Source organism: Lethenteron reissneri, chromosome 31 (assembly GCF_015708825.2).
Source record: "Lethenteron reissneri isolate LAM-NWPU_2019-01 chromosome 31, ASM1570882v1, whole genome shotgun sequence".
In the NCBI taxonomy this organism is placed as follows: Eukaryota; Metazoa; Chordata; class Hyperoartia; order Petromyzontiformes; family Petromyzontidae; genus Lethenteron; species Lethenteron reissneri.
In genome coordinates, this window is record NC_083809.1 from 13591540 (window position 1) to 13615658 (window position 24119).

At 46.9% G+C, this 24119-nt stretch overlaps 1 protein-coding gene across 1 annotated transcript; it reads left to right on the plus strand.

Moving 5' to 3' along the window:
* Window positions 1–1588: 1588 nt before the first annotated feature.
* On the plus strand, window positions 1589–23372 carry LOC133349827 (ATP-dependent RNA helicase DHX8-like). The gene is made up of 23 exons (XM_061563627.1): window positions 1589–1833; window positions 4310–4395; window positions 5412–5487; window positions 5588–5679; window positions 6200–6300; window positions 6444–6803; window positions 7450–7594; window positions 8096–8302; window positions 9194–9281; window positions 9469–9566; window positions 9861–10008; window positions 11124–11305; window positions 11857–12051; window positions 12743–12928; window positions 14043–14253; window positions 15071–15252; window positions 15712–15852; window positions 16287–16442; window positions 17390–17527; window positions 18210–18338; window positions 19314–19510; window positions 20727–20906; window positions 21574–23372. The coding sequence occupies exons 1-23, from the start codon at window positions 1731–1733 to the stop codon at window positions 21791–21793; spliced, it is 3621 nt and encodes a 1206-aa protein (XP_061419611.1). The 5' UTR covers window positions 1589–1730; the 3' UTR covers window positions 21794–23372.
* Window positions 23373–24119: the final 747 nt, after the last annotated feature.

The following is a 24119-nucleotide window of genomic DNA, read 5'->3' on the forward strand; positions in this document are numbered from 1 at the left end:
CCCAATGTGGTATCGACTGCAAACTTGGTATACTTATGTCATGCTGAGGACAATACTATGTTCTATTATAAAAAAATAATAAACGATCTTTTTACACGCTTTCTATTAACTCACTGTTGTATCCTCAAATCTTGTAACTCAATTTTAAACCACTTCCCAATGTGGTATTGACTGCAAACTTGGTATACTTATGTCATACGGATGACAATACTATATTCTATAAAAAAAATTAAAATTCTTTTCATATGTTATGTTTCGGCTTGGGTCTAATTTTTCACGCTCGAATGACGTTGGCTGTAAATCACCACGGCCCCTTACGATATGGCAAGCTTCGGGGGCACTTCCTGGAGTCTTGGAGTTCTCCCATTAACTAGTATGGTACATTTCATTAAAGCGTGTTTAAAAACAAGTTTTTTTTCATAGTATTTATTCACCTTGACGCCAGCTCGTCGAGTTGAGGCGTCTGCAACCTGCGGCTCTTTTTAAGGACCGAGCACACTGCGGCTCTTCAAATATTGAGGGTTTATTTTGTAGTATTTAACACATTCCTGCGGAGGGAGCTGGTAGGAACCTTGGGTTGCTCGGTCAATGTCCAGGGTCAACGGCAGCGTGGTGTATTCCGCAAATATGCCCGACTGTGAGGGCGGGGGACACAAGCCGGCGTGAGTAGGTTAAACGTTGAGTTTGATAAGGGCACCACGGGGTGACCAGCCCCTCCCCACCCAGCCCCACCCTCCCCATCCAGCCCCTCCCCACCCAGCCCCACCCTGTCAACCCAGCCCCTCCCCACCCAGCCCCTCCCACCCTCCCCTCTCCACCCAGCCCCACCCCTCCGATTTTTGGATGCGCGACAGACGGACGGACACAATAATCCCCTGTGGGCTGGTGGAACCAGGTGGTTCCTACCAGTATTACCGAATTCTAAATTAATGTCTCTTTCTTGATTTGAAGCTTGGCTCTTTCTTGCTGTTTTGGTTGCCGTACCCCATTGGTCGAGTTGAACGCGGTAGTGAGAGGGTAGGAGGGGGGGGTAGGGTAGGGGGGGTAGGAGGAGGGGTGTAGGGGGGGTAAGAGGAGGGGGGTAGGGTAGGGGGGTAGGAGGAGGGGGGTAGGGGGGGTAGGAGGAGGGGGGTAAGAGGAGGGGGGTAGGGTAGGGGGGTAGGAGGAGGGGGGTAGGGGGGGGTAGGAGGAGGGGGGTAGGGTAGGAGGAGGGTAGGAGAGGTAGGAGGGGAGGTAGAAGGGGGTGGGATAGGAGAGGGGGTAGGGGGGTAGGAGAAGGGGGGTAGGGTAGGAGGGGGGTAGGAGAAGGGGGGTAGGGAGGGTAGTCGGTGTGGGGATAGCAGGAGGGGGGGGGTAGGGGAGGGGGGTAGGAGGGATAGGAGAGGGTGGTAGGAGGGGGGATAGCAGGGGGTAAGGGGGGGGTAGTAGGTGGGGGGGGGTAAAAGGGGGTTGGACAGGAGAGGGGGGAGTAGGAGGGTTAAGAGAGGGGGGTAGGAGGGGGGTAAGAGGAATCGCTCCATTCACAATCGCGTTTGCAGCGGCGGGGGCGACATCGCAGGGGCCGCCGTAGTTGTTGTGTTGGGTGACGTCACGCGTGGGGGTGGGGGGGTCACCAAAGCCTTGGCCTACATCGGCGCTGACTCGGGGCCTGACGCGTCGCCGCTCTTCGCCTCTCCTCCCCCCCGATTCCCGTCCGCCTTTGTCTCTCCCCTGCAACACGGGCGGGAGAGATGGCGGACCCGGCCGAGATCCGTCGCCTGGAGCAGCTGTCCCTGGTGTCCAAGGTCTGCACGGAGCTGGACAATCACCTGGGAATTAACGACAAGGACCTGGGTAACGTGCGCGGCCTGGGAGGCCCAACACCAACTCCTGTACACCAACTACTCTATACTAACACCTCTACACCAACTCTCCTACACCAACTACTCTATACTAACACCTCTACACCAACACCTCTACACCAACTACTCTATATAACACCTCTACACCAACTATCCTACACCAACTACTCTACACTAACACCTCTACACCAACTCTCCTACACCAACTACTCTATACTAACACCTCTACACCAACACCTCTACACCAACTACTCTATACTAACACCTCTACACCAACTATTCTACACTAACACCTCTACACCAACTACTCTACACTAACCACTCTACACCAACCACTCTACACCAACTACTCTATACTAACTACTCTACACCAACTACTCTACACCAACTACTCTACACTAACACCTCTACACCAACTACTCTACACCAACTATCCTACACTAACACCTCTACACCAACTACTCTACACTAACACCTCTACACTAACCACTCTACACCAACCACTCTACACCAACTACTCTATACTAACTACTCTACACCAACTACCCCGCACCGACTACCCCGCACTAACACTTCTACACCGACCGCTCTACACCAACCACTCTACACTAACACATCTACACCAACACATCTACACCAACACCTCTACACCAACACCTCTACACTAACCACTCTACACCAACCACTCTACACCAACTGCTCTATACTAACTACTCTACACCAACTACTCTACACCAACCACTCTACACCAACCACTCTACACCAACCACTCTACACCAACTACTCTATACTAACTACTCTACACCAACCACGCTACACTAACACATCTACACTAACACATCTACACCAACACCTCTACACAAACTACTCTACACCAACTACTATACACTAACACCTCTACACCGACTACTCTACACCGACCACCCTATACTAATGCCTCTACATTGGCCCTTCTACACCAACTCCAGAATCAGAATGTGTATTTATACTGAAGGCGGAATACGATGAGCTATGAAGCGCTTTTTCACAGACGTCCAGTAGGGTGCATAATGCATGGGCATAATATGACTTTGACACCCCCCCGCCCAACGCCTACGCATTTTCCATGAATATGCTAAATTCCTCTTCACATGCACATTCTTTTTGTTAAGGCGCTCTTCAACCCCCAATGCAGCTTATATATAAGCTCCTAGTTTGGTAGTGTCTCATTCTTCACCTGAAGACGGCTGCTTGCGTTGTAGCCGAAACGTCGTGAGAATTGTTTTATTGTGTTTTATTTTTATTATTTTATTACTTCCCTTCTACGTGACTTTACCGAAAGAAACAAGAAGATGAATCCCTGCAGTCACGAAAGCTTTAAATCGAAAAATAAAAGTAAACTTAATTTTTTATCTTACCAGGTAAAGCCCACTGAGCTATTAGTAAGTCCACCGACTCCCCTATAGAGTACCTACTCTACTAAACTAAACTTATTTTTATTTAACCAGGCAAGGCCCACTGAGAGTTAGAGATATGTTTCCAGAAGCGACCTGGCTATCACAAATGATAGCCTAATGAAGTGGCTTATCAAGTGCAAATGTATTTCAGCTAAATGCTCTAAAGTTGCTGTAACGACACCAACTTATCTCCTATAACTCCTCTACATTCACAACGTTATACTGGTAGGAACCTCCTGGTTACACCAGCCCACAGGGGATTATTGTGTCCGTCGTGCAGGGAGGGGCTGAGTGGGGAGGGGGGGCTGGGTGGATAGGGAGGGGCTGGGTGGGGAGGGTAGGGAGGGGCTGGGTGGGGAGTGGGAGGGGTGGGGCTGGGTGGGGAGGGGCTGGTTGGGGAGGGGTGGGGCTGGTTGGGGAGGGGTGGGGCTGGGTGGGGAGGGGCTGGGTGGGGAGGGTGGGGAGGGGCTGGGTTGGGAGGGGCTGGTCACCCCGTGGTGCCCTTATAAAATTCAACGTTTAACCTACTCACGCCGGCTTGTGTCCGCCCTCACAGTCGGGCATATTTGCGGAATACACCACGCCGCCGTTGACCCTGGCCATTGACCGAGCAACCCAACGTTCCTACCAGCTCCCTCCGCAGGAATGTGTTACTCTATGCTAACCACGGGGGTGACGTTTAGGCTGTACATTGTTTGATGCTGCTGACATGGTCATCTCCGCGTCGAGAAGCAGTGCTTTGAGAGTGCTGGATCCCTTGGAAGGTGTAAATGAGTCGAATGTGACAACGATGTTTTTACCACGTATGTTTTTGTGTGTGTATATATATGTCTTTTGTGTATTTTGTGTGTGTGATAATGTAACGCGACACGCACAACGGCACGTCCATATGTTGCTGCGTGCATTTAACCATCAGTCATACGGACGCCTAGATGGCGAATCATTAACGTTCGAGCGACTGTTGGTGGCGAGCGTGCTGCTGGCGATTCGGAGTCGTTTTACTTACATACAACTCTCTGTGTCTGTTCGCAGCTGAATTTGTCATCAGTTTGTCAGAGAAGAACAACACTTTTGAAAAGTTCAAAAAAGTCCTGGAGCAAAATGGAGCGGAGTTTTCGGTGAGTACTCCAAGAACCGAGGTTGAATCTCTTTTTGCAGTATGGTGCGGTAAAGTCACGTAGATAGAAAAATAATATATCACGACGTTTCAATCGCAACACAGGCAATCGTCTTCAGGTGAGAGAGAGAAAGCTACTGAAACAAGGTCTTATATAGAGTCCCCTCAGGGTAAGAGGGTGGGCTAGAGATGGTCTCCCTGAGGCTGTGGCAGTGGCCTATGTATTGTGAGAGATTAGCATGTCAATGATGCATCGGTGGCAGAGCGAGCAGGACATCCAGCCTGTCAATACAAAGACATCCAACCTAGTAATGCAACTCAGAGAGTCAGCTAACATCGGCAGGAAGGATGGAAACATCACAGCAGGTTAAGACGATACCTGGTTAATCACGGCCTTCCAATGATTGCCCAATTTGTACCCATCTTCTCGGTTGAAGTTGTGTCTGTGTTTATATATCTGGATGGCTTCATGGACAAATCTTTGATGATAGCCAGTGGGTTTGCATAGTACCTTCGTCTTGGAAAAGTCTATTTCATGTGAGCCCACTGTAGCTTTCTCTCTCTCACCTGAAGACGATCGCCTGTGTTGCGATCGAAACGTCGTGATCTATTATTTTTCTATCTACGTGACTTTACCGAAAGACCCAAAGAGTATTAATTCCTGCAGTCACGAAAGCTTTAAACCACAAACTCATCTTCTTGGTTCTTTTGGTAAAGTCACGTAGAAGGGAAATAATAAAATAACAAAAATAAAATACAATTCTCACGACGTTTCGGCCACAACGCAAGCAGCCGTCCTCAGGTGAAGAACAGGTCTGTCACCTGAGGACGGCTGCTTGCGTTGTGGCCGAAACGTCGTGAGAATTGTATTTTATTATATTTCATTGTTATTATTTTATTATTTCCCTTCTACGTGACTTTACCGATACAACCAAGAAGATGAATCCCTGCAGTCACGAAAGCTTTAAACCACAAACTCATGTTTGACATTAAATTTGCTGCGTTTGTTTTCCACAGGACCCGCTTATTAACAACTTGCTGCGTCTCATCCAGACCATGAAACCTGCTCCCAAGACATCCAGCGATAACTCGGGTATATTTAGGTTTTAACTCGTTTTTCTGTTACAGTATTTCCTCGTTATTACGCTACCGGAAGTAATTTGCTGATGAGCCTTGCCTCTCTTGTTCTTTAGCTGAGGCTTCATCGTCGTCAACCAGGACGAAACAGGAGAAGATGAAAGAGCTTTTCCCTGCCCTCTGTAGGGCGGATGATGATGCTGCACGGGTAAGCAGCAGCAGTAGCTGCTTTGTGATGTGTGTACAATAGTTTGTGGATGTACTTATGTCTGTTGAACTTCTTTCGCACCGTATAGCCAACCGTGATAATCGAAGGTGCGGGGGAAGGACAACAAACTAAACGTGTGTCTAGATGCGATTGCATCTCAAGATGCTGCATAGATAAAGAGGACATGTTTATTTTTCTAGAGATAAAGACACAGTAAAGAATGATGGTCTTTCGATTTAAAGCTTTCGTGACTGCAGGGATTCATCTTCTTGGTTCTTTCGGTAAAGTGACTTTACCGAAAGAACCAAAAAAATGATGGTCTTGTTAAGTCCAACATATATTATTTTTTGTATCAATGGAATATGCTAGTATTTTTATTTTCTGAATCTTTTAGTACTTGTAATGGCTCCAATAGAATTGCTGATAACTGAAATAAGAATGCTTCACAGGCAGTTTTGTATGCTTTCAATGGGAAAATGTGACTCCCGTCACCAGCTACAGTGTGTGTATGTGTCCACAGCAAACCATGCTCAAGGCTGAAGACATCAAAGTGGCCGTGGATGCCATGGCAGAGTTGGAGGCCCTGATCCCGAAACTCTCGGGGCAGGAAACCAAGCACGGGTGTGTTAGCAACCCAGCCGTGCACACACACACACACAGACACGCTAACATCTTTGCTTGTAACTCGCATCCATCTTGGCCCAGACCAATCGGCCATGACGAAACAACCTCTTGTTTTTGTCAATCCGTGCCGATGGCTCTAGGTCAGAGGCAAGCGGCAGCAAGAGAAGCGACAGCCGCGAGCGGGATTTCCGGCACGAGGACCGACACCGAAGACGGCGCCATCGCTCCCGCTCTCGCTCCCGCTCGCGTTCCCGTATGCGGCGCCATTCGCGCTCACGCTCGCCCTCCCACGACCGCTCCCGTTCGTCACGCCACGAGCGCCGGAGGCACCGTGAACGCACGCGGTCAAATAGCCCCGAGCAAGAGAAGCAGTCGGAGCGCTGGCCCGACCGCCACGTGGACAAACCTCCGCCCGAGGAGCCTAACGTGGGCGACATCTACAGCGGAAAGGTGTCGAGCATCATGCAGTTTGGTTGCTTCGTGCAGCTCGAGGGACTCCGGTACGCAGCACACGCTCAGGCTCACAACACTGAACACGACCGAGATAAATAATTAGGCCCATCCATAATAGTGGAATTTATTTAACCAATAAAGCCTCATGCTGAGTCTCAAGATTCTCTTTTATGGTGTTGCTGCATTGGGTTACTTGGCCAATTCTAAATTTTTAAGGTGTATTTTGCATGTGGGAGATAATCAAAATACACACATGCTCAGTCCTTTGTCAATTCACTGCTGGATCAGAGCCTCCCCACGCATTTGTGTTGTGAGGGTTATTTAACCACTAAAAGCCACTCTTGAAGCTCGCATTCCATTTGCTCGACTGCTATCTACTGGCCATGTTTCAGCTTTGTGACGCTGTCAATTTCACACACGCATGCATGGACCATTACATCTTGCCTCTAAAGTTCTGGATTACAGATGTGCAACACGAATTGAATCGTCCTGAGCAGCCAGAGCTATTTAAGTCCGTTCGAGATAATATGATAAACTAATGCCGCATTGCTATCATGCATCATCTATTTTTCGTCATAGATAAATGAGAACACTGATCCAGAGTTTTGTATTCCTGCTGGAGTGGTAATTGAGCACTGTTGACCCGTTGGTAGTAAATGTATATATGTCTGATGGTGATCCCTGCATCTGTAGGAAACGCTGGGAGGGGTTGGTTCACATCTCTGAGATCCGACGAGAGGGCCGCGTCGCCAGCGTGGCTGATGTTGTCACCAAAGGTCAGAAGGTCAAGGTCAAGGTGCTATCCTTCACCGGAACCAAGACCAGCTTGAGCATGAAGGTTTGTGGACCTGTGCTCCCAGAGCTTTGGCTCCAGCACAAGATTCAGACATTGACATAGCTTAAAGATTCTGTTAACATAAGTAGGCATGTAAGGTTCACTCTCCTCTCCCCCACCTCTGAGCTGAATATTTTTTTTGTTTCCATTCTTTTTTATCTCATGTTTTCTCTCATTGCTTCCATTAGCCTAAATATGAGACTTACTTTCTTACTTTATTTTCTTCAAGGTTTCTAGTAGACTGGAGGACGTAAGTGACTAGTATCCACAGCCATAGTGCGACATGTACGGGATGTGGTATGCTAGGTGTGTAAATATTTTTCCGGACAGATCCAGCTGAATTGAAACCCTGCCTAATCCTATCATTCGTGTAAATCGCAAAATTACATTTTAATATGTGCACGATTCGATCAATGCACCTTGGCTACAAGAATCGATATGAAGCGATGCCCAGTGTGCCGGGCCACCGAAGTTTGAAGGCTGCTTTTGTTTCGGCAAGCGCAGGACGTGGAGCAGGAGACGGGCGAGGACCTGAACCCAACACGGCGGCGCCTGCTGGTGGCTGACGCCGGCGAGGAGGCGGCGGCCGCGAGAAACCCCGACCGCCCATCGCACATGCCGCTCGTGAGCGCGCCCGAGGTGGAGGACGACCTGCTGGAGCGCAAGCGTCTCACGAAGATCTCTGACCCCGAGAAGTGGGAGATCAAGCAGGTGGGAAGCGGGCCCAGGAGCTGGGATAGCAACACGACACATGGCAGAGAGCCACGAAATCTGAACTAAACTATAAACTAAGCTCATCTTCTTGGTTCTTTCGGTAAATTCACGTAGAAGGGAAATAATAAAATAATACAAATTAATCATAATAAAATACAATTCTCACGACGTTTCGGCCACAACGCAAGCAGCCGTCCTCAGGTGAAGAACATTCAGACGCTGTCTTTCCGACAGACCTGTTCTTCACCTGAGGACGGCTGCTTGCATTGTGGCCGAAACGTCATGAAAATTGTATTTTATTGTTTTATTTTTATTGTTTTATTATTTCCCTTCTACGTGACTTTACCGAAAGAACCAAGAAGATGAATCCCTGCAGTCACGAAAGCTTTAAATCGAAATATAAACTAAGCTGTTTCTTATTTACCAGGTAAGGCCCACTGAGCTATGTAGCTCTTTTTCTGAAGCGACTTGGCCACAAATGATTGCTAAACGAAGTGGATTATCACGTGAAAACTTATAGCAGCCAAATACTCCAAACGCACGTTTCTAAATGTGGAGGGAAAAACCGGAGGACCTGGAGAAAAAGCCACACGACCATGGGGAGAGAGAGAGACATGTAAACTCCAAATATACAGGCATCAGGGTTCGTATCGAACCCACGACCTCCTTTATGTCAGGTGAAGTAGGTAACATCCCTCCACCACTGTCCCAGGGTCCGGAGCTAACGTTCAGGTTATGTTAATGGTTTTGTTGCAGTGTACTACGTGTGATGATGCTATTAGGTTTTTGAGAACAGTTACAGGTTTTGGGCTGATTTTTTTCTGTTTAGAGTCAAAACACTAAAGTTTGTCTTGATTCTGATGTCTTTTATTTACGTCCTTTTCGCAGATGATTGCAGCAAATGTCCTTCCAAAAGAAGAGTACCCAGATTTCGATGAGGAGACTGGAGTTTTACCCAAGATAGACGACGATGAAGGTGTGAAGGACATTCGCGATCAACATCCTCTTTGGAACTGTGTGAAAGACGTTGCACCTGAGTAACAAGCAGGTTGCTGATAGTGGTTCCGTGTGTTGTGCGGTTGGCGTCGTGGTGGGAGGTGGTGCTGTAGGGTGTGGTTTTGTGGTTGGGAGATGGTAAGATATGGGTGGCGCTGTGTTCTCAGATGAGGACGTGGAGATTGAACTGGTGGAGGAGGAGCCTCCGTTCCTGCGAGGCCACACTAAGCACAGCACTGACCTCAGCCCCGTCAAGATCGTCAAGGTCAGCTCCAGCTTGTGCTGCTAACAATTTCTGCGCCCCTACGAGTCTTTGAATTTTCACTATTTTAAGTTCTAATTTTATCAGTTTTTTTTACTGCCAATACCTTCACTCAATTCACTGAAATTGTCTCCTTTTTTCTATGCGGCACCCTGGAAGTGATATTTTTAGATCGGAAGCAGTCTCAACTCAATACTTTGATCCAGAAACTCAGTCTCAACTCAAGACTCTGGTCTCAACGCCGAGATGACGAAACCTCGCCTTCCTTGACCCACGTTCTTCCCCGTTGTTCCCCAGAACCCGGACGGCTCGCTATCGCAGGCCGCCATGATGCAGAGCGCTCTGGCCAAGGAGCGGCGCGAGATGAAGCAGGCGGCACGCGAGGCTGAAATGGATTCAATCCCAACGGGCCTCAACATGCACTGGATCGATCCTCTTCCCGACGGCAAAGCCCCTCCCCCCTGCCACACGCACACACGAGCACCTACTTCACACTCGGGGTCAATTATAATTATAGTTAACTATTATGATACGTGATAGACAGCAGAGGGTGGTGCAGAAAATGCCATTTTTAAATCCTTTATTAAGTTCACTTGCTTGCTTGCTTAGGACCGTGCAAATCTTTCAGTCGTTTTTTAACCCACTTCCCGTGATCCAATCGAGCTGACATTTTCCACACAGACTCGTTGTGCGTGACAATTAATGTTCGTGAAAATGTTTTTCCAAAATGTTACACTTTTTAGGACAAAAATATTATATTTAATTACCAATTGCTTAATGCTGCCATGCAATCATCTGACCCATAGGTGGCAGCCATCTCAAGCCAGAGGACGAGAGGACTCTAGCCGCCACGCATATCAAGGATTTATAGTGAAAAACTTTGTTTTTACGGGTTATACTTGTTATGCTGTACAATGCTCTGACGTCTATGTACCAAAACCTTTGTCAATCTCTGCTGACCAGCGCTGTGAAATAGTAAAGTAACCACTATGACCAGCAGAGGGTGCACAGTCTCTCATCCAGCAGGGGATTGACTAAGTGGCTGTACATGTGCAGTCTTCACTGGTTATTCACGGACTTGTTTCCGTGATTTTGGCTGTCCGTGAATCGCTTCTGGAACTCTACACGACTGTATTGAGATAGAGAAAGAAAGTGATGTGATAAAGTGATGTGATAAAGTGATGAGATAGAGATATGTTGTAATAATTTTCATGTATTTAATAGCTTATTTATGTATTTAATATTGTTGAATTGAATGTATCCCTCCGCAAATAATGAGGGAATACTGTACAAAGAAAATTCACGTCTTCAGAGCTCGCCAACGATCGCTGATACAAGTAATATCACATCAAGGCAAAAGTCGAGCTCAAAAGTCAGCATGTGTCGTTATGGTGGTGCTAATCTCCATTGGTGGCCTTGTGCTGGTGGTGTTGAGGCTCTCATCCAGCGGTGTTGTTTACAAAAGGACTGCACACATACTGTGGCTTAACGCATCGTGGCATCGTGTGTTGTGCTGAACCGCTGTACTGAATGGAGTGCCGCGTGTGTTGCTGTGTGCAGCCGAGGGTCGCCAGATCGCAGCAAACATGCGAGGCCTGGGCCTGATGCCGCCCGACATGCCGGAGTGGAAGAAGCACGCATTTGGCGGCAACAAGGCCTCGTATGGTAAGAAGACGGCCATGTCAATCATCGAGCAGCGAGAGAGCCTGCCCATCTACAAACTGAAGGAGCAGTTGGTGCAGGTGAGGTGTTGCTGTTGAGAATACAGACGAAGCTGTATTGCCTTTGTTACTTTAGATGTACGTATTTAACATAGCCAACTGTGCTCATTGATGCAAGGTGCAAAAATTTGTTGCATGCGGTGTTAGTGGTGTAACCTTTATGTCCAAGTTGGTTTTGACGGCTTGGCATCTGGAATGCGCCTGGTTGCATCATATCTTGGAAGCTAAGCATCGTTGAGCATGCACTAACAGATTGTCATAGGACTGCAGAGCTATGTGGTATTGAATAGGTGGCCATGCAGCAAGATCCATTTTTGTTCTGTCCTTCTATGCTTCCACGTCCACGCTGCAAACATTCGCCACCTCAACGTTGCAAAGCATGGTCTAACAACTCCAACGATCTGCACTGCATCGGGGAGGCTGTCATCCAGCAGCGGATTGACAAAAGGGCTTTACATGTCCACATGGTGACGTGTGAGAAACGTGCGTCTCGTATTTCACCGTTCTGCCAAGACACACGGTCGTCCGCCACGCTCGCGCACTCTCTTTGTTCTGTTTTTCCCCCACGCTAGGCCGTGAACGACAACCAGATCCTGATCGTGATCGGTGAGACGGGCTCGGGCAAGACGACGCAGATCACGCAGTACCTGGCGGAGGCGGGCTACACGACCCGCGGGAAGATCGGCTGCACGCAGCCCCGTCGTGTGGCCGCCATGTCCGTGGCCAAGCGCGTCTCCGAGGAGTTCGGCTGCTGCCTCGGGCAAGAGGTGCGCGTTTCTCGTCCGTCACGGCCTTTTACCGCTGTGGACAACTGCCCGCAAGGGGGACTAGCAGCATCGTTTTGACTCCATAGATTCTTCTCCCCTTTACGGTGAACCAAAATTTGTCCATGTCATCATCTTGATTAGAGTGTTTGGCTGCTATAAATGTCCACATGATAAGCCAATTCGTTGAGCTATCATTTGTGATAGCCAGATCAGTTCTGAAAAAGAGCTATATAGCTCAGTGGGTCTTACATGGTAAAATTAAACGAATAAAATAGTTGTCGGATCTCAGAATCCATGCTCATCCAGGCTCCAGTGATCCCATCCGAGCTCAAATGAAATTGACCTCCGAATGAGGACAATTAGGAAGGTTTGTCATATAAATAAAACATGCCAATTTGTTACGAGTACAGCACATCGGTGTGTTGTAGTATTAACCACAACATTTACAACTCGACTACGACGTTTGGCCAATAATTACATCAGCACATTTATATTCACGCGATCTAACACAAAAAAACCTTCATGGATAATATTGGTCGCGAGAGCGTACGTGTTAAACTCGGCAGGAGATGGCAATAACAGCAATGGCTTGGATCTCAAGCATATGCACCTGGGCTCATTGCCACGGTGGTATGGATCTGTGCGAGTCTTCACAAATGTAAACTGCGCTTTGTGCGTGTTACGCTTGCAGGTTGGGTACACGATCCGTTTTGAGGACTGCACCAGTCCTGAGACGAAGATCAAGTACATGACGGACGGCATGCTGCTGAGGGAGTGTCTCATCGACTCGGAGCTCATGCAGTACTCCGTCGTGATGTTGGACGAGGCCCATGAGCGCACCATCCACACTGACGTGCTCTTCGGTCTCCTCAAGAAGGTAAGCTGCTCAAGGCGGTCGTAGCCTGCACGTACGCTGTCTATCCGACAACCCTGTTCTTCACCTGAGGACGGCTGCTTGCGTTGTGGCCGAAACGTCGTGAGGATTTTATTTTATTATGTTTTATGTTTATTGTTTTATTATTTCCCTTCTACGTGACTTTACCGAAAGAACCAAGAAGAAGGTAGCTTTTCCAGTTAAGTATCGTCCGAGTAGTTATTGTTGGTATACGTATGTATGTTGAACTTATTACGCACCGTACGTAGCCAAACGTGCTAATCGGAGGTGCGGGGAAATACAACAAACTGAACACAAAAAAGCAGTTCTAAAGAAATGAGTTTTCAACCTCGATAATTTAAAAGTGGATATCTCCAGCATCTTCCTAATATCGGAAGGAAGAGCGTTCCAGACTGCTGCAGAAGTGCATCTGCATCCTTGTTGAAATATATGTTGATATATTTCAATATGGTAACACTAGCAAGAAGGTCTTGGGTTCGATGTCTCACTCGGGTGCCTTTGTGGAGTTTGTATGTTCTCCCCTTGTTCTGCACGGGTTTTTTCTGGGCTCTCTCGTTTACCTTACATCGCTAAAAACAACATAGAATGTAACTGGTATTGGCCAAACATCTCATTGCTGAAAATGTTAATGCAACTTTGGATTACACATAGTAACATTGCTCCCTTCTACCAAATGTATCAACAACCTCCTAAACAGCAGTTTTGGGACTTGATGAGGCTTTTCTGGGTAAACAAGTGTATGTAATAATAAAAATAAACAAATATTTTTGTACAATATGTCTTTATCACTCGCCTACCGGTGAATAATATCGTCGATGTTACATAGAGCAATTGAGGAAAGTACAACGGTTGTAAATAAAGATCAGAAAGTATCCATTAATTATACTCTTTGGTTCTTTAGGTAAAGCCACCTGATGACGGACGCTTGTGTTGCGCCCGAAACGTCGTGATTTATTTTATTTTATACCTACCTGACTTTACCGAAAGAACCAAAGAGTATGGATTCCTGCAGTCACGAAAGCTTCAAATCAAGATTATACATAACTTGTTGCCTCTTGGAGAACGCTAACTTCTTGTCTCCCACTCCACCCGTCAGACCATAAAGCGGCGTCTGGACATGAAGCTGATTGTGACGTCGGCCACGCTGGACGCCGTCAAGTTCTCGCAGTACTTCTACGAGGCACCCATCTTCACCATCCCCGGGCGAACCTACCCCGTGGAGATCCTCTACACCAAGGAGCCCGAGACGGACTACCTGGACGCGTCGCTCATCACCGTCATGCAGATTCACCTCACCGAGCCGCCAGGTGCCTCACTCGTGCGCTCACGCCCGGCCGCACTGCACGTGTGCACGTTGGCATAGGTAGAGTAATCACCGACGCCACAAGTGACTTTCATACAGAACTTATGAAAACATAAGCTCTGTCCTCCCAGCATGCCTTGCAAGTCGCGTGATATCATCATTCTGCATGTATAATGCGCAACGGCCTCTTTTTTTTTAGACTGCTAAGATTCAAAATTGTATCCATATTATTTTCCGCAGCAGAGATAACTGAATTACCGGTTTCATCCTGGTTAGGAATCGTCATTATAGCATAGCCATCCTTCCTTACTGCTGCTGCCTTGTGCCTCAAATACTATGGCAAGGCATGCTGGGAGAATTGAGGTTATATGCTCTTGTTGAGAATTAATTTTATTTGTTTCCAGCCTACCCGCAGTTTTTCGTCTCATGAGGTTATCCTCATTTTACAGAAATTGTTAAAATAATACGTTAAGACACTGCACTGCGTGTTCATGTTTGTCTGAATTATATAAAAATTACCTAGATTTATCTTCTCTAAAGGCCTTTGTTTAATTACAAACCATGTAATCATTTGTCGTTAGAAAGAAAATGTTCCTGATGTCTTAAATACAACATTTTCTGGAAGGCAAATAACGTTATTATAAACAGGGTTCTTCAAGTTGAGTGTCCTTGGCTCGTCACGTTATGGAAATGCCTTGCCTTTTGCTTAATGACCCGGATGGAGTTGCTCGTCTGTCGGTTTTTGCTGATATTCGCTTAATGTTTGTGAGTCGCTTAAACGGGGCTTGTCAAACCGCTGTGCGTGACGTGGCACCGTGCAGGCGACATCCTGCTGTTCCTTACGGGTCAGGAGGAGATCGACACGGCTTGCGAGATCCTCTATGAGCGCATGAAGTCGCTGGGCCCCGAGGTGCCGGAGCTCATCATCCTGCCCGTCTACTCTGCACTGCCCAGTGAGATGCAGACACGAATCTTCGACCCTGCGCCCCCGGGCAGCCGAAAGGTGTGTGCCCTGCTCCTGCCCAGGCTAAAGCTCTGGCTCATAACCCCACAATCTTCTGCTTAGGTTTTTCAGGAAGTGCCACGTGTTCTTTAGCAATTAAGTTTGACTCCATCTTGCTGGGTGCTTCTTGAGTCCCTGAAGAGTCTCTTCAGTTCTTGAAGAAGCTCTATACACACGGAGGAAACAAAATGTCAAACACTGATTAAGATAATAAAAAAAAAATAACAGTGCTGATTTTTTTTTTTCAAAAGAATGATTGAAGGCGGTGTGGCAGCATCTCTTTTAAGAATGACATTGGCTCCCTGGCCACTGATGGGAGAATTCACCTCCGAATAGCATGATTGGCTACGTACGGTGCGAAAGAAGTTCCACATACATACAGACCTCGCCGCGACGCATGCCAGTTTTTGCTGAATGTCACTCAACGCTGCCACATGCCACTCGCTGTGTGCAATGCAGGTGGTCATTGCCACCAACATCGCGGAGACATCACTAACCATTGATGGCATCTACTACGTGGTGGACCCTGGCTTCGTCAAGCAAAAGGTTTACAACTCCAAGACGGGCATTGACCAGCTGGTGGTCACCCCCATCTCACAGGTGAGCATCACCAGCAGTAGCAGCCTCCCATCATTTCTCTCTCACTTTGTCATTTGCTGTTGAGAGAAAATCTACGCTGTCAGCAGAGAGCAGTGCAGCAAAATGCATGATACTGCACAATGTTCCAACGGCTCTACACCCCACCTTCACCAACCCACACTGACCAGTTTGATCAGTGTGGGTTGGCCGAATAACTTGTTCGACGCACACAGTGTGAAGAGGTCCTCATCCAGCATTGATTTGACAAAGGAGCCGTATATACACATGTTGAGCAGATGTGTTATATTTTATTCATTTAATAGTCATGTGTAAATAAACCCAACAGCTCTGTCCACCATTGTTCGCACTTTGTTGCGGTTACGCAAAAGCTGTGTGATGCTCACCACTATCCTCCTGCTGTCGTGAGAACAACCTCTTTCTTTCCACCTGCCCAGGCCCAGGCGAAGCAGCGTGCGGGTAGAGCCGGCCGCACGGGCCCCGGCAAGACTTACCGCCTGTACACGGAACGTGCCTACCGTGACGAGATGCTCACCACCAACGTGCCCGAGATCCAGAGAACCAACCTTGCCAGCACCGTGCTGTCGCTCAAGGTGGGGCCTTCGTGTGCGCCACATTTGGGTCGCCCTGAACGGCATGGGCCCATAGAAATGGCGACAATGTGTTCTGCTGGCCAAGGGAATCTTTTAACCTGACACTGCTCCATGTTAAAGCATTGCTCTTCAAATTAGGGAGATTTACCACGATAAACCCCGATGGTTGGGCATTTTTTTATGATTTTATACTTAACTTATGAAAAATATTTATTTAATTAGCTGATTATTATGAGCAGCGCTGTTAAGATACCAGCTGCGACAATGAAAGGCAATGTTGAGTTTCATAACCGGCGCTGACCTTTGTGTTTCTTACTCATAAGCCTAAACAAATATAAAACTGTCACGAGCCCAGAAAAATTACAGTAATGGTTTGCAGGTGCTTCGCTGCGATGACGAGATGTTAACTAACTCACCTGGTATACAGGAGGTCGTGGGTTCGATCCAAACCCTGATGCCTATATAAAAAGTTCTACATACATACATATATTTGGAGTTTGCATGTTCTCCCTGTGGTCACGTGGATTTTTCTCCGGGTCCTCCGGTTTTTCCCTCCACATTTAGAAACGCGTTTAGAGTATATTGTTGCTGTAAATTTCAACGTGATGATAAGCCCCTTCGTTGAGCTATCAATTGTGGCCAGGTCACTTCTGAAAAAGAGCCACATAGCTCAGTGGGCCTTTCCTGGTAAAATAAAAAATAATGTAGTTTTATTCATAATAAAGTTTTTTCGGTTACGTGACAATCCTAACTGGCTATGGTGGAGGGTTAGGACACATTTATACTCACAGGATCTAACCCAAAAACCTTTATATGAATAATATTGTTCGCGAAAGCCTACGTGTTAATGTAGTTTTAGTCTATAACTTCCTTGCCGACTCCCCCTGGGTTTGCGCGAGGCCGTGACTGACCTCCTGCCTGTGTTGCACGCACTCTCCCGTGTGCAGGCCATGGGCATCAACGACCTGCTGTCCTTTGACTTCATGGATGCCCCTCCCATGGAGACGCTCATCACCGCCATGGAACAGCTCTACCAGCTGGGGGCACTGGACGACGAGGGGCTGCTCACGCGTTTGGGTCGCCGGGTACGCCGCGCACACGAGTTCACCGCAACCCCGCCCCCCCAGCCCTGACTCGGATCACCGGCTGGTTGCTGGGCTGTGGTTGTGGTGTCTGGCATTGGAGGGAGAGCTTCGGAGAAATTGAGGGCTCTTATGGTACTGTGGATAGTGGGCATGTAGCAGTGCTGTAGCCTCCCCTAGGTCGACTCAGCCTAAATATGTGTGAAAATACATAATTTATCATTAATACAAATAATTTAATTTGGAAATCATACCAAGCAGGAAAAGTAATGGTAAACATTATAAATTTAATTATGAGGCAATTCATCAAATCACTGGGAAGTGGATTATCACATACTTAGCAGATAGTGGCTTGGTCTTGGTAGATTACAAACACTGCCACTGCTTAGGACCATTTGTATTTTCATTGAATGAGAGCAAAACTTTTAATTTTCCAGCATTAATGGCATCTTAATGTTAATTCGTGATTAAGTTTCATGTTCAGTGGAAAATAATTGAAAATGTTTTCGCCCACGAGGGAGTGAATTATTCCTGTGTCAGGGGTGGCGTTGCTATAATGAGTGGCGGCCGCCTCTGGCCCTGGACCACGGGAGCTGCGTGGGCCCTGTCCAGGTGGCGCCGTTGGCCCCTAGAGGCCACGCTTCTGCCCCGTGCGTGTGTGACGCGCGTTTTGTGTACCGCGCAGATGGCAGAGTTCCCCCTGGAGCCCATGCTGTGCAAGATGCTCATCATGTCCGTACACCTGGGCTGCAGCGAGGAGATGCTCACCATTGTGTCCATGCTGTCCGTACAGAACGTCTTCTACCGCCCCAAGGTAACATGACCCGACCCTCGTGAGCGTCCGTCTCAGTTCACTTAAAGGAGAACGCACCCTAAGAAAAATCCTATATCCCTAGGCCTAGCCTGTGTGTCCTGGGCTGCCCGACATGGTTAGTGTGCTGCTTCACTTCAACGTAACTGTGAAGGTTTTACTCATTAACGAATCACGAACACACAGCCTGGTTATATATTCGTGAAGATAATAATGAACATGATTTATAACATGTACATATTTCTTGAATCGGATGCAATGTTTAATCCGAGAACTTGGAGGCACGGAGCCATAGCTTGAGTTGTTTCTGCCTTTATCTAAATGTGGATATCAGTAAAAATTTATTCCATTCATATTAATGTATCCACTCATTGTTTTTATTTTGTGAAGGTGCACTTATTTGTATGGCAGTGTGTATGGTGAGTATATAGGTGTATTGTATTTTTTATGACATGCCCAATTTCTAGCAAGAGTTTCCAAAAACTGATTTGGTAATACATGACAATACAGATTTATATAGCATTTTAATACAATCACATCTCGAGAAATTGTGCAGAGCAGCACGTGCACATCCAGGGAAAAGGAGGCATATGGTATGTATGTAATTGAAGACATTATTCGGCTGATGAAAAGAGAAAGGTCTTCAACCTTTACTTGAACAGGGGTTAAGAAGTCATCAGCACGGCTGTCTCGAGAAAGAAAGTTCCAGACCATAATGGCGGCAGAGGAGAATGAGCAACCTCCCACTTGAGCAAAGTTTAACTGGGGAATTCAACATACGCCTTTGATTGCTGGTGTGGAGAGATCGTGCAAGGGTTTCGAGAGGGATGTGAGGTGAGATATATTCATGGGTGAGGCCACGGAGGACCTTAAAATTAATGGAGGCTACGTTAATTACTTTTTCACTTGTAAGCTAAATGCAGCCAATCTGATGTTGTCTGACGTGTGCCCGCTGCTGCCTGGCACTCGCGTTTCCAGGATAAGCAAGCGCTTGCCGACCAGAAAAAGGCCAAGTTCAACCAAGCGGAGGGAGACCACCTCACTCTGCTGGCCGTCTACAACTCGTGGAAGAACAACAAGTTCTCCAACGCATGGTGCTACGAGAACTTTGTGCAGGCGCGCACGCTCCGTCGAGCACAGGATGTGCGCAAGCAGATGCTGGGAATTATGGACAGGTGTGTGGAAGAGGAGTAGTGCAATGGTGTGTTGGGGAGCGGTAGTTTAGTGGTTAGCGCGCTGCGCTATGAACCCGGAGACCCGAGTTCGATTGCTGCACACGGCTAACACCGGTGATGATTATCTAAACTGGTCCTGGGCATCCCCTAGGTCGACTCAGCCTCAAATTTATACCTGGTGAGGTGTGTAAACATCGCCACGAGGAAGACGATATCGGCCGGGCGTGGTGTTGGCCACCTACCCCCTCATGTGCTATGCCGGCCTTCATAGGTGCTCGCTTATAGCACTTGCCCCAGCGGCATGTTTAGACTATATGGGGGATCTTTACCTTTGCAATAGTGTGTGTTCTGCGTTATCGTTCTAGCCACCTGAGTTTGATTCACATATAGCAGCTGTGGAAAGTGATATCCTGAACCTGTCCTGGCAGCACCCACCGTCATTATTAATGGGTGTATTTTGTGGGTAAACACAAGGCCATGCTGATAGTTGTTTGAATGCTCTGTGTGTGCGCGTGCTCATGTTGTTTTAAGATCCTTGTGTGACGGAACTATGTATTTCATTTTAACCATTTATGTGCAATTGGCCTTTATGCATGTGTGATGTTGTTTAGCGTGGCAAGTTGTGAAGATGCAATTCGCATCGCTTGGTAACAGCAATTAGGCCCTTAAAAACAACAATACAAAATTCACTGTTGAAAAACGAAAACATTTTACTTGATCTGTTAAATTTGCTACAATCATCGGCTGTTAAATTGTAATTGCTTTCTTCCTGTTTTTGTGTCAGAATGTGAAATCTACCAGAATATGCTCCGCATTTTTTCCAAATGTGTCTTGTTAAAAATGAATTTTACGGCCTGCACTATTATTCTGTCATTATGGGGTTTCCTCGCCATTAAGAGGTTTTTATTATTGTTGGAATTAACCAAGCTAATGGGCCCTATAGTGCGGATGTGGGGTTCCCACATAAATTGTTCCCAGAGGCAGACTTGGCAACAGTGAGCATTGGTTACTATACTGTGCTGATGAGTCCTCATTAGGACAACATCCATGCACTACATTTCTGCTGCTGTCAGCCAGTCACATTTGCTAAAATATATTGTAATGGTGACCCAATGTGAGGGCCACAATGCGCTTCACAAGTAAACGCCGATCGTTTCCGTAATATGCACAAAAGCTGCTACACCCTTTTCTTCCGTGTCGTTTGAAACTCGTGAAGGCACAAGCTGGACGTGGTGTCGTGTGCCAAGGCCACAGTACGCGTGCAAAAGGCCGTGCTGAGTGGCTTCTTCAGGAACGCAGCAAAGAAGGACCCTCAGGAAGGCTACCGCACGCTGGTGGACCAGCAGGTGGTCTACATCCACCCGTCCAGCGCGCTCTTCAACCGCCAACCAGAGTGGTACGTGCCCTTGTATACACTCATGAGCAAAAAAGCCTTCGAAGGTCTCGCAACCACTAGGATGAATGAACGTATTTATAATGCAAGTGATAATGCTTTATTTTTTAACACCTAATGAGATAAACAGCCTCCCTCTGACGTGGTTGACATAGATCACAAAGCGGTAATTGCAGGTGTAGCAGGCAGTGGCGGCCGATGGAAAACTACTATGTATCACGTGAGTTTGCCTTGCGATGGCATGTGTGCTGGAGAGGTAGTGTTGTGCTGCAGACAGCATGACTTCTTAGTTTAAAGGCTGTCTGATAATTAATGAAAGACTGTCATTAAATCATTAAATGCTGTGAATTCGAGGAAGTTATTGCCCTGATCCCAAATTCGTAGTAGGGAAACCTGCTTAGGCTCATGTATACGCTTGACTGCTTCTGCGGTGATGAGGCTAAATATTTGCTTTTATTGCTTGATTGCCATGGCACATTGAAGCAACTTTGACCATTGCACAACAAATACAAAAAACCACGAGAGCTAAAATAGGGGAAGAGCGAGGGAAATAAAATGACACAAAAGACCTACAGCAGAGGGCCTTGTTCCATGGTCGCATGTCATTTGTAATTAAAACCTGCCGCGCTCGCTCATTACCGCGTGCGCGTGACAACCCCCCACCCCACAGGGTGGTGTACCACGAGCTGGTGCTCACCACCAAGGAGTACATGCGCGAGGTCACCACCATCGACCCCAAGTGGCTTGTGGAGTTTGCGCCGGCCTTCTTCAAGGTGTCGGACCCCACGCGTCTCAGCAAGCAGAAGAAGCAGCAGCGCCTGGAGCCGCTGTACAACCGCTACGAGGAGCCAAACGCGTGGAGAATCTCCCGCGCCTTCCGCCGTCGATAAGCCTGCGTCTCCTCATTTGGGTCCCTTCCTGGTTCCAAATCCACCTTGTGCCCTATGCACGTACAGCCCGTTTGGTCAATCTACTGCTGGATGAGGGCCTCCTCCCCACACCGTGTGGGGCGTCGTTGGGGTTATATGAATCGTGCTTCACCACGCTAGTCAGTGCAGGTTGGTGAAGGCGGTGAGTGTAGACGCGAGTGCATAGAACTACATTGCACCAATGAATCTTGTCGTACTGTAATTTGCTGCCCAGCATGTCGGCCCACAGCATGTAACACCTATTATGCACGGTGGTTGACCATAAAAGTACTATCCATGCTCGAACCTGCTTAGCTTCTGAGGTCTTATGGGATCGGCTGGCATCCTTGTGATTTGTTTTATAAACATTGTTTATTTTTGTTTAGTGTCGACTACAAACCTGAATGCGAACACAGCAAGATACTTAAGTCGTGGGCTTATTTCTGATCTTGCTGTGAGACAATTCTTTTTATATATATCAGCCTCCATCGATACAGCGTAAAGTGACTGAATTATTCATTGGAGTGGTGTTTATATTTGGGTAAACGTCAGTCATTGGCGTGTCACTGAATGCGAAGTCTATTACAGTATTCAGTCTTTAATGTTACTTGTAAGTAACCACAAAGGGGGCTGCTCCCATGCGTTGGAAAATTTCAAGTTTGAATTCTCCCTTGCTGCTTTCACACATCTTTGACATTTTGATAACTGTCCAAGAAAGGAATATCCCACTCTGTTATAATGTTCTGGCCTTAGTCCATTCTTGGTTGCTGCATCACGTATTTAGTTAGGTACTCCATCCCTGCCTAGTGTGGTAAATACTTGAGTGTGTGCACGTCAACAAGAGACAATGATAACATGAGCATGGAAGCATAACCCTCCTAACTTGCTTGGATCTGCGTTTGTGTGGATATCAGAATGACATGCTTTTTCATGAAGAACGTCAATCAGCATTGCTGTGTTTCTGTCCGGAGGCGAAGTGTACAATAAAAACCAACCATTCCCTTTTAAATAATTTGTCTTTTCTCTTAAAAGATGTACAGTCCGTTTACAGGTCCAAACTGAGTTATACATCTTCTTGGTTCTTTCGGTAAAGTCACGTAGAAGGGAAGTAATAAAATAATAAAAATAAAACATAATAAAACAATTCTCACGACGTTTCGGCCACAACGCAAGCAGCCGTCCTCAGGTGAAAACCAGGTCCGTCGAGGCGACAGAGTCTGAATGAAACAGCACACGAGCTTGGAGTATATATATAAGCTGGGCGCATTGACATAGATTTTAAGCGTTTGGCACCAATGGTTGTTATGTTCAACTTCATAACCTTAAAGTGATTAAGGCTGCTGTAAGTGCAGAACTGTGTCATATATGCAATGTATCAAAAGCATAACTTCCAGACATGCATCATTGTTTTATTTACAATTGTGTTGTCATGGATTGTTATATTAATCCCAGATTATTAGGCAATGTTCAATCTGCTTTGGCATTTGTCTTATACAAGCGACACATGCCAACACAATGTCATCTACCTACCACCATTAACACAGGGTTGATGTTCCATAATTGAGAAGAGTGTGCAGTGTATAAGGTGTGACTGGACACGGATGTGAATGGTATTGAGTGTGGTGAAGTATTTTATTTTAAAAGCCTTCTGGCCCTGAAACTCAGATCTGCACAGCTGCATGTGCAGAGTTTCCAAACGAAACTGCTGCATTTGTTGTAGACGTTCAATAATAAATGAAGGCAGAAGGAATGTATACCACTGTTTCAGACTCGGACAGAAAGTGACGTTTGATTCTGGAGTCGTTAAAAAGGATGGGTGAAAAAAAAAATTCTGTCGTTGCAATTTTGGGAATTTGCGTTCTCTAAAGGACTTCTGGATTTATCATCACTGCAATACACAATAATACACTGCATGTATTATCGTGACATTCGGGAATGTGCACATTACACAAATAGCCTTTTTGTGTTGCCTCTGATATGTGCTGGCTGCAGCACTTGCTTTGAACTGCTTCCATGATGTGAGGAAGGAATATTTAAACTTCAGTGAATGCTGCTGCCAGCTTTAGGTGTGACGTGTTGCCTGTGGCTTAGCTTTGCTTGGCTGTGCTGATGCTTATACTGCATACCTTGTAATCCCGGCATTGTGCAAGGATATATATTAAGCTCGTAGTCGATACAATTGGTTGTGTTTGTGGAATCCATGTTGCTCATTGTGCAATTTTAGCTCTTGTACTGCAGAGTTGCAGCATCACCCCAACCTATCCAACTAATTGTGATTTGGAAAAGCGAAGACATGTTAACATTTCAT